The sequence below is a fragment of the Citrus sinensis genome, chromosome 7 (assembly GCF_022201045.2).
Source record: "Citrus sinensis cultivar Valencia sweet orange chromosome 7, DVS_A1.0, whole genome shotgun sequence".
In the NCBI taxonomy this organism is placed as follows: domain Eukaryota; kingdom Viridiplantae; phylum Streptophyta; class Magnoliopsida; order Sapindales; family Rutaceae; genus Citrus; species Citrus sinensis.
Window position 1 is genome coordinate 26155252 of NC_068562.1, and position 9935 is coordinate 26165186.

General features: G+C 34.5%; 1 protein-coding gene across 1 annotated transcript; it reads left to right on the forward strand.

Annotated features, from left to right (window-relative positions):
- Nucleotides 1-2712: 2712 nt before the first annotated feature.
- On the forward strand, nucleotides 2713-9728 carry LOC102608362 (crossover junction endonuclease EME1B-like). Its single transcript, XM_006464466.4, has 12 exons — nucleotides 2713-3117; nucleotides 3491-3625; nucleotides 3729-3802; nucleotides 4724-4909; nucleotides 4979-5132; nucleotides 5248-5357; nucleotides 6518-6693; nucleotides 6801-6864; nucleotides 6940-7058; nucleotides 7553-7642; nucleotides 8322-8436; nucleotides 9231-9728. The coding sequence occupies exons 1-12, from the start codon at nucleotides 2829-2831 to the stop codon at nucleotides 9408-9410; spliced, it is 1692 nt and encodes a 563-aa protein (XP_006464529.1). The 5' UTR covers nucleotides 2713-2828; the 3' UTR covers nucleotides 9411-9728.
- The last annotated feature ends 207 nt before the right edge of the window (nucleotides 9729-9935 follow it).

The window sequence follows — 9935 nt, forward strand, 5'->3', positions numbered from 1 at the left end:
TTAACCTCCACCAAAGAAGCATCAAACAGTTACGTTAGACATGTACAATATAAAGCAATGACTGAATCTAAGCATAAAAATACATACATACATACATACTTATATTGTTGGGGAAAAATCAGGTTTTTAAATTTTTATAAAACCTTTTGAAGATCGCTCTCATATAATATATAAGAATTCGTATTCTAGAAATCGTACCTTGAAAATCCGAGTTGGCTTTTTCCGCTGAAGTGTTTTAGGCTCCTAGATCACGATCCGCCACCACCACTCCTGTTAGATCACGATCCGTCACCACCACGCTTGTTAGATCATGAACAGTCTTTAATGATCTTCCAGGTTATGACTCAGGTTCGATCTGCACTTGACGTGTGGGCGCCTTTATCACTACCAAAGCAACTAGCACGAGAAAATTTTTCTCTCAACAATGGAGAGAAAAATTTTATTCTCTGATCTGTATCAAGTGGCTTCATTCTTTTTCTGTTGAGAAAAATAAGCCTTATATATCTCCCTTTAGTGAAAACCCTAGGCTCCAAATAATGCAGTGGTGCAGTCAATTAAATTAGCTAACCCGGGGATCATTTGGGAACATACAATAGTGGCTACAATAATTAGGCTTGTAATTAAACTAGCCCAATTATTTAATTCCAAATCTACTCCACTAAAAGATTGGAACTGATTTCCATAATTGTATGCTCGAATAATAATTCGTCCCAAGCCACATTGATTTCTTTACTGCACAATCCTTTGTACCACATCGTTAATTAAATTGATATCTCAACTGTCCAATCAATTTAATAACATCTTATTCCTTGATCTTTACTGATTTTCTCTAATGATCATTTTCAACATACTAAATATGTTGACACACTCTGGCCAGAGAATTCTATGATCAAGTGCCGAAAACCCATCAAAAGATGTGTTGTACAAATTCTATATTGTTAATCCATAACTCCAATACTCATAATTGCTCCCACCAAGATACCGGGTAATCTTGACCACAAGGATGTGTCGTGCCCATTGGTAACTCAAATGGAATAACAATTACAATCATGAAATCATAATTAACTCAAGATTAAGATTACAGTAAAATCAACGCCTATGAGATTTAATAAGTCTGACAGTTATTACAAAGTTAATTAAATCTCATATGTGATCCTGTTCAATGTAGTCGTACTACATCAATAAATTCATACATGATTAAGACAAATCATTCAATGAATTTATTACAGTCTATACCTAAATAAAGTGCCCAACTTTATTTATCAACTGCGAACTAAATTTATTTAATCATAAGATAACTTGTATTTATGTCTTCTGTGAATCCACATGGTGATCACATAAATACATATAATATGATTAAATGGACTTTAATACAAGTATTAATGCAATTAAGATATTTGAATAAAATATTTCATTTATTTTATTAATCAGAAAAATAGTTTATTACAATTAAATAAACACATATGCTTTTAAAGAGCATATTTTCCCAACATATATAACCTCTATGAATAACCAATCCATAATTTCCAACTTGAGCTCTTGTCCGAGTAGATTTGAATTCAGTAAGGAATTAAGTAAATCCAAGCATAAATTCTCCAAAAGTTCTACCAGCACTTCACTAGCAACTTTGAAAACTTTTTCATGGCTCAATGATACTCTTAATGTTGAGATCATCAATAACTTCCCCTTTCTTGGCTAGGAAAGGGGAAATTATTTTTATTTCATTAATCAGGTAAAAGTTGTACATTCATGCACATTCACTACCAATGTGACTTTTTCAAGCAAAAGTAAAGTAAACACACCCTTCCATGACGCATTTAGAATTGTTACTGGACTCCCACCACCATTTGCAGCAAGATGCCTAATTCACACAACTTTTATATTGAGCATTTTGTAATGTTTGGAACTTGGTTGCTATCATGAGATGATGCCAAGGCTATCGTGAGCTAATGCCGTGTGCTATTATGGTGAGGCCATCGGTGGCTGAAGCTATAGTGGTGCGGCTTTGCGGCTGTCGTGGGCTAATTTGAGAGAAGAGAGATGAGGCTATGTTGTCTTCATGACTCAAAGGTTGTGCTGGCTATCGTGGAATGGTGGGGTGGCAGCCATTTGTTTCCGATTTAAGAGGGGAGTTGGGCTATGGTTTGTGTTAAGGTTTATGACGTTGTGTTGTGGCTTTGGGAAATTGACAATTGGGGATTAGGTTTTGGGCCTTGGTTTTGACCGTTTGTAGATTTGTGCTTTTTTTTTTAAATGTAAATATTTAAACCCGATTGGTTTTAAAAGTTGAATCCGTTCGATTTTAAGGGTTAACCTGAACTGAACCGAAAACTAAATTAAAATTCGAGTTTTGTTCAGTCCAAGTTAGTTCAAACCAGTCTATCCTAATTAAAATATTAAGATGATAATAAATTAAATTATTCTATTCCGATTTGGATCCGAACCCAAATAAGTATAAGTTTAAATTGTCATGAAGTTTAAATAACTAATTAACTCAATTGGAAACTGCAGCAATGAGAACGACATGCCGTTCACCTAACAAATAAAAGACAAACTAACTTACAGCGTCAAAATTTATCGACGACTTGGCATCTAGATGAAAACAGTGGACGACAAGTGTTGCTGAAATCCATCTGCTGATTCATTAATAATTGTAATAATAACAAACTATTAGACAAAGTAATAATAATAAGAAATTATGGGGGTCCGTATTTCATTTTACCTTCTCTTCCTCCTGAAGTATCCCGCGCTTATTTCGAAAATACATCACATAACACAACACCACCACAAGCTGTCTCTAGCCGGTTCGCTCTCGGCAGCTCCTTTCAATGTCCGAGCCAATCATTTTATCCGACGAGGAAGACCAAAATGCCCTCGAAACCCCGATCCAATGCCCGTACAAAAAAATCCGAACAGGACCCCACCCGGTAGCCCCTACAGTTCTGATCCTAGACGATGACCCGACCCCGAAAAAATCGGGTTTTGCCCCGTCGTCTTCGTCCACCCCCTCGTTCGTCGCCGAGACGCCGATGTCCGATGTTTGTATTATCAAATGCACTTCCCGCTCTTGGCTTGATCCTCAAATTAGGGTTTCGAATTCAGATGAAAATTTAGCTGGTTCGTTTCTTTTTATATATGTTTGTTTGAAATCGAAGTAAAATGAAAAAGTTAAATTATGGTTATGATGTTTTAGGCAAGCAATTGCGCACTGTTTGTTGTTTTTTTGGAGTAATTTGGAAATGCTATTATCTTTTACCACGCAAATTGAATGTTTATGGTTATTAATTTTTTTTGCGTTGCTATTCAGTGTACAATTCAGCTAAACTTGAAACGCAGTTGAGTATTTTTTGCAGTTAATATTGCTTGTGCTTGTTGCCAAAATAGGAAGAGTAACTCGTTCTTTGTGTTCTCAAATGGCCTGTGTTTAGATAGATGGTAATTGATTGCCGCTGCTTATGCTTTTTCATTTCTTTTATTGGCTATATCACAGGAAGTAGTAGATTGGTATGTTTAGAGTCTGACAACGAATGTGAAAGTGGTTCTGGAAGGGTAGATTTGGGGCAGAATGAATTGGTGCATTCTGATTCTGATGATGAAAAGGACTCAGAATGGGATTTAAGAATTGGTGAGTTGGAAATATTTTGAGAACTAGTAAGAATTTTGTTTTGTGTTTAGGTGTTTGTTTTCCTTCATATAAACAAAAAATTTACAGGAAATTTGTTTATCAGGAAATGCTGGATTCATACAAATGTCTGGGGACAGCTCTTCACAGCCAACCTGTTCAGAATATGATATGGACCTGGTATTTCCTACTGAGGGGTTATGATAGTAATACATCAAAATAAAACATGCTTGGATTAAGTGATACCAAAATAGTTAGGCTTTAATTATAGAAACTGAGTTACTTGCTAACCATTATCTTCCAGATGTTCAAACCTTGATGGTTCTTAAGGAAGTACAGAGTATTTGGTACCACTTTAAACCCAGAATATTACAGCTGTAGTGTATCAAAACCTCCTGTAGAGGGTATTTGAATTTCAAGTTCATGTATTGAAGCAAGAAGCTGATTCCTATGCATTAATATGCTATATGGCATTACTGTTGGCATGATAAATGCTAATGTATCCATGCATAAGTATGCTGATTTAGAGACATTTGCTTGCTTCACCAGCTTGGATATAGGTGACAATATTATTTAAAGTTCATGGAGACTAGCAAATTGAGGAAATGACATTACACTTACTTATTGATAACATCAGTTGTCCTATATCTGCTTTAGTTTGATTTCTTAATTACTTGTAAATATATTTTACATGTTTTCATTTCTTATGTACATATCTGAATTATATTTGAGTTCAGTATCTGCTGTAGTTACTGCTATAATTTTGGCCATGATACTATGATTGCTTGTTTCCCAAATTATGATATTTAGGCAGTTTTTTCTCAGCAGTAACTTTTTGCTTCTACTTTATTATTGAAACTTGTGACTTTCATTTTTTAACTAGAAAAAGAAAAAAAATTATGGAGTTTTGTGGTGCACTTGTATCTCTTCTTCTGAGTGTCTGTAGTTTGGGTAGCTTATTTTGTTTTATATCTTTAGCTAACTATTTCAAGGTTTGAGTTATTTTTTAGTTCTTTGTGGAAATAAAATGGGGTTACGCTAACAATCAAGTTTCTCCACTGTGTTTACCTAGATACTAATGATTTGACGACATTCAAACAGCTACAAGATTGTCCTGAAAAAGAAAATTTTAGCATGGAGCAGATGGGTAATCTGCTAAATACAAAAAGAAGCTTACAAGTCAATGCTGACAATAGAACAAGCACGGATGAAGCAGTGGGAAAGAAGAAGAAGATGACTAAGGAAGAAAGAATGCTCTTTATGGAGGAAAAGAAGAAAAAGAAGGAAGTAAGTCGCGTATTGAGGGTCCCAGTTTCATCTCAATATTTGGGTGACTGATCAGAATCTGTTATACAGGAAGAGAAACTTCGGAAGGCAGCATTGAAGGCTGAAGCTGCAGAATCAAAAAAATTGCAGAAAGAAATGCAAAAGTGGGCAAAGGGGAAGTTTGCACAAGATTCTATTGTGACTGAAATTGATGCAAAAGTAGTTGAATTGGGTTCAGTTGGAGGTTGGTTCTTTTTTATATCTTCTTTTCTTTTCTGGTGATTCATTACCGATGCTAATTTACTGTCATTTACTTTTCCAATTTGGTTATGGGATAAGTTCTCTGCTTTGTCCTACAGGCCATCTACTTACAAGGTTTGCAGAAAAAAGATTTAAATACCGCATAGCATCAAATCCAATTGAAAGATCAATTGTGTGGACCATGCCAGTTCCTGAACATATTTCCCAGGTAACTGTTTGGACTGAATATGAAGATTTTTCTTGCTACGATACTCAATATATCTATGGATTCTTAGTTTTCCCTTGTACCTCTGACATGACATCATAGTCTGATAACTAGGGTAGTTCTTAATCTTCTGCGAATGGTTGGAATTAACTGAGTAAATGACGTATTTTCATTGAATATTGATGCTTGATCACCCTAATAAATGCTGTATTTTTGGTAGAAAATATGATTATATGACCAGAAATTTATTTCCTGTGAATTTTTAAGGCATATGTGACAGTGTGACTCCAAGTCTTTGGTTGAAGGCTACTCGAAAATGCTTGTGACTCAAATGTTGGTTATTGTCTTCATCTGTCTCCTGTTGTCTGTATAACTTGGTTAAGAATTGATTTTTTATCACATGCTAATGTTCTTTAAAGTGCTATTGATTTTTCTTTTTATGCCTAGTTACCCTTCAAGTTGTAAGATATAAGATTCCTATTTTGTTTTATCTTCTTTTCCTTTTCTTGGGGGTTTAAATTGATATAGAGGTCAACATCGTTTTTAAGTTCTTCTATGCCCCTTTATTACACCGCTTTGCTCATGCAATATCAATATGAGGGTTTTAGCTATTGATGAGAATCCCAATGACTGTTATTTTGCCAATTTTATTTTGAGGTGCTGTATTCCAAGACAAGCTTGTGGGCTTGTCAAGTTTGTTAGCATTTTGGTATTTTTAGAAATAACCATATGATAAGCTTTTGTGCATCAGAAGTGAGTTTTTCTGATTATTCTTAACTTAACCGACTTAACCGATATCTATTACTTAAAATTTATAACATGAGATTGTCTTGGGAAAGTTTATATGTTACCTATTTATATAATTTTTTGAAATAGTCTGAATTCTCTACTACGAACTTCTAACTACTGGTCTGATAGTTATATTGTAATATATGTCATCCCTTCGTTTGTTCATGCTTTTTTTTTCCTTTTTTTTCCTCCTTTTTTCCTTTTTCTAATAAAATTAGAAACAAATGAAATATTCTTGATTGTCAAAATTAGCATTCGCTCAGATGTCAAATTTATATGTATGCATGAGAATATTGTTGTTCTGGTGAACCTTTAATTTGCACGTGTCTGTGATTATTAACATTTTGACTTATGCTCATTTTTATTTGTCACAGATATCTCCCCAAGGAATGGAAATTCCATACATATTACTCATATATGAGGCAGAAGAGTTTTGTAATCTTGTTCTCAATGAATCACTTATGGATCACGTTTCTTTAGTTCGAAGGCATTATCCATCTCATACAATTTGCTACCTCACAAATAGGTTAATGGCACATATAAGTAAAAAGTAAGGTGTTGATAAGTATAGTATCATACTATTTTTGCTGGGTATTTGTCGGCAATTGAGATGCAATATTGCAATCTATTGATACATGGACTCTGGTAATGTGGCAGAGAAAAGGAACGGTATAAGAATCCAGCAAATAATAGTGGTTGGAGACGTCCACCTGTTGAGGAGGTCAAATGACTTACTGAGATTCCAAACAATTACCATATATTAATGCTCTATATAACTGAAGAATTTTTGTTACAGGTGCTGGCAAAATTGACCACCCATTTTTTCAGGGTACATTCCAGGCAGTGTATTGATGAAGCTGAAGTAGCTGAACATGTTGTTGGTTTAACAAGTAGCCTAGCCTCTTGCCAATTCAGGTACTGTATTATCTCATAGTCATGAGTGTAATCTTGGTTTTGAGTGAGATGGAAACAATACAGACTAGTGATCAACATAATCCTGATATCATTTCTATATTCTTTTGCAGTTAATTTTTATTTTTAAGTTTTATTTTCTTTCTTAGGTTATATATTTTTCTGCCTCAATTGAAAAATAAATTCCTTTCAGAAAATCTTGAGTCTGAAAAAATTCAACAATTATTTGAACATACAACTATATGTCTCTCACTCTTTAATATACTGTTATAAGTTTATTAATGTTAGTCTTATTTAGCTGTCCAGCCCATTTAAATTACTTGGGGTTTTTACTATTGGAGACTTTTACAGGTGTTTGTTTCTATGAACAACTGAAGGAACACCTTATCTTTCATCCTTGTATTGTATGCTTGTGCACATGTGTCAGTGAGTCTTGCATTCTTTTCCATATTTTAGCTGGTAAATGATCTGAAACTGCTTCATACTTTCAATTGCAGAAAGAAATTAACTCGACTATCTGTAAACGCCAATGGATCCCTTATCTCGAAGGACTCTGTAGATAAGAATTTAATAAAAAAGAGCCCGTGGTGAGTATGCTATAATTTCGTACTCTCTATCTTTAACTGTATTTTTTACTTGGATTCATCTGAAGAAGAAAAATGTCAAAATGAATTGTTGAAATTGTTTGATTAGAATTGTTGAACTCAACGTTCTGGAACAAAATATTTAGGAAATTTCATCTTGAATTTTACTGTCATGTAATTTTATCTAAAATAGTTAAAACCAACCCAGCTATTGTTCTGTTGCAAAAGGATATATGAACATTCTATGTTTTGTGCATTAAGCCATTGGACAGTGGTACTTAGCTCAGTCACAGACTTGCACTGGATAGATGTTCTACGAAAGAAATTTGATAAGCGTGTGGATGGTATTGCTTATCAGCTTATACAATAACAGCCTGTTTCAGCTACATTGATAACTTTGACGAATAATCGATAGAATATTGGCAATAGTAGTGCCGCTTTTGACTGATGAGTTACATATCATGCTTTGTGACCTCCCTGGTATTTGTAGAATTATCCGCTACCTATTAAGCTGAACGACCTCCTTTTTTCACTTTCATGCTAAGTAGAGCCTTCCATGTCTCTCATGCATCTCATGGCTTTGCTATCTTTCTCACCAGTTAATCCCCAACCATTAGTGTGCAACATGTTGCTTTCTGAGCAGGCTCTGAATTTTTATATCTGAATTCTCTGTTATGTCCAGGTTAAAAGCTTTGGTATCTATTCCAAAGGTACAGCCACGATATGCCATTGCTATATGGAAGAAGTACCCTACTATGAAAGCTCTATTGAGCATTTACATGGACCCTAGTAAATCAGTAAGTGTAAAGGCAAAAATGTCTTCTTTATATTTGATTGATACTTGATAGTAAATATGTGCTGTCTTTTTGACATTTTGTTTTGAACACCTGTATGACTTTGTTCACTTTATATGAGCCTAGAAATTTGAAGGACTTCATTGTACCCTGGATAGCATCTAGATTGTACTTTACCATCTTTAATTGTGCTGTTAAAGAAAGAAAATCTATATAATTTCCCTCTTGGAGGAATTGGTTTAGTTTTGCAATTACAATAACATGTTATGGTTTTGTCCACTTTGGTTGTGTTGTTGGTTACTACTTTCATTGAGGCCTTATTTTATAGATATATAAATAATAAAGGATTGTGAAAAAAGATTTTCAGCAGCACAGAGCTAGTTTGAGCGTCACAGTTGGTGTAATTGATCCTTTCTGGTGCTTGCCTTATTACGTCATCCAAAATTTCTCTAAGTAGCTCTGCATCTTGGGTTTAGGGTGTAAGGAAAACCGAATCCTACACACTGCATCTTTCGCGTCAAAGTACCAAGTTTTATGCAATATCTTTATGTTAATATTTCTTAATTTGGTTCTTATATTAAGCAAATATATAAATAAATAAAAACACACATACAAACCCATTTTCAATGGATCCCAGATATGATAGCAGAAAACCTCTTGTTACAGTAATGCTTGGTGATGTGACCTTGTTCTACTCTGTTTCTGTTACTACAATGAATGGTTTGACTTGTGTTTGTTGTTTCTTAAAATACTCACGAAAACAAAATACTTGTATTGCTCTTATTTTGGAACTTCAGGTGCATGAAAAGGAGTTTCTGCTCAAGGATTTGACTGTCGACGGATTACTTGGTGGCAATAGAAAACTAGGAGAGGTTTGCTCAAAGAGAGTGTACAGAATACTCATAGCTCAAAGTGGGAGCATCAAAACAGATGATATTGAAGACGGTGCTGATTTCTTCAGATGTCAGTCAAATTAAAGTAACTTCCGATGGTAATTCTTGGTTTTTGCTTTAGTTTAATCAACAACGTTACAGGTGTGTATATTTGTTTTCAAGTTCATCTGTAGTTTTATCACATGCTTCATCTCTACAGCAGTTTATATATTTTCCTATTTCCTACATTTTCCAAGTATGCATGATTTTATTGTCCAACTTAGAGCACTCCTATTAAATGGCGTCTGAAAATTCATTGTGTCCTTGTAATATCTCAAGATCGGTTGGCCTGATGAGATACTGATGTGAGCTGAAGCGACGGCCAATTAATGGATTTGAGATATGTGGTCTTAGATTGTTGTATTTGTTTATCCTAGCAAGCATTTGATGATTGCTTAGGTGGTGGCCATTGGATATCCATTATTATACTGCCGTCTAGCTCGGATTGTTGTTGTTTTCTGAATTCCAAACAAATCTTGTTGCCTTCATCTGGTTGTTTTCACGATTAGCTTTTTAAGATTCGAGCCAATCTAAGTGAAGTCATTATTATTTTGATCCTAGAGATTTTAT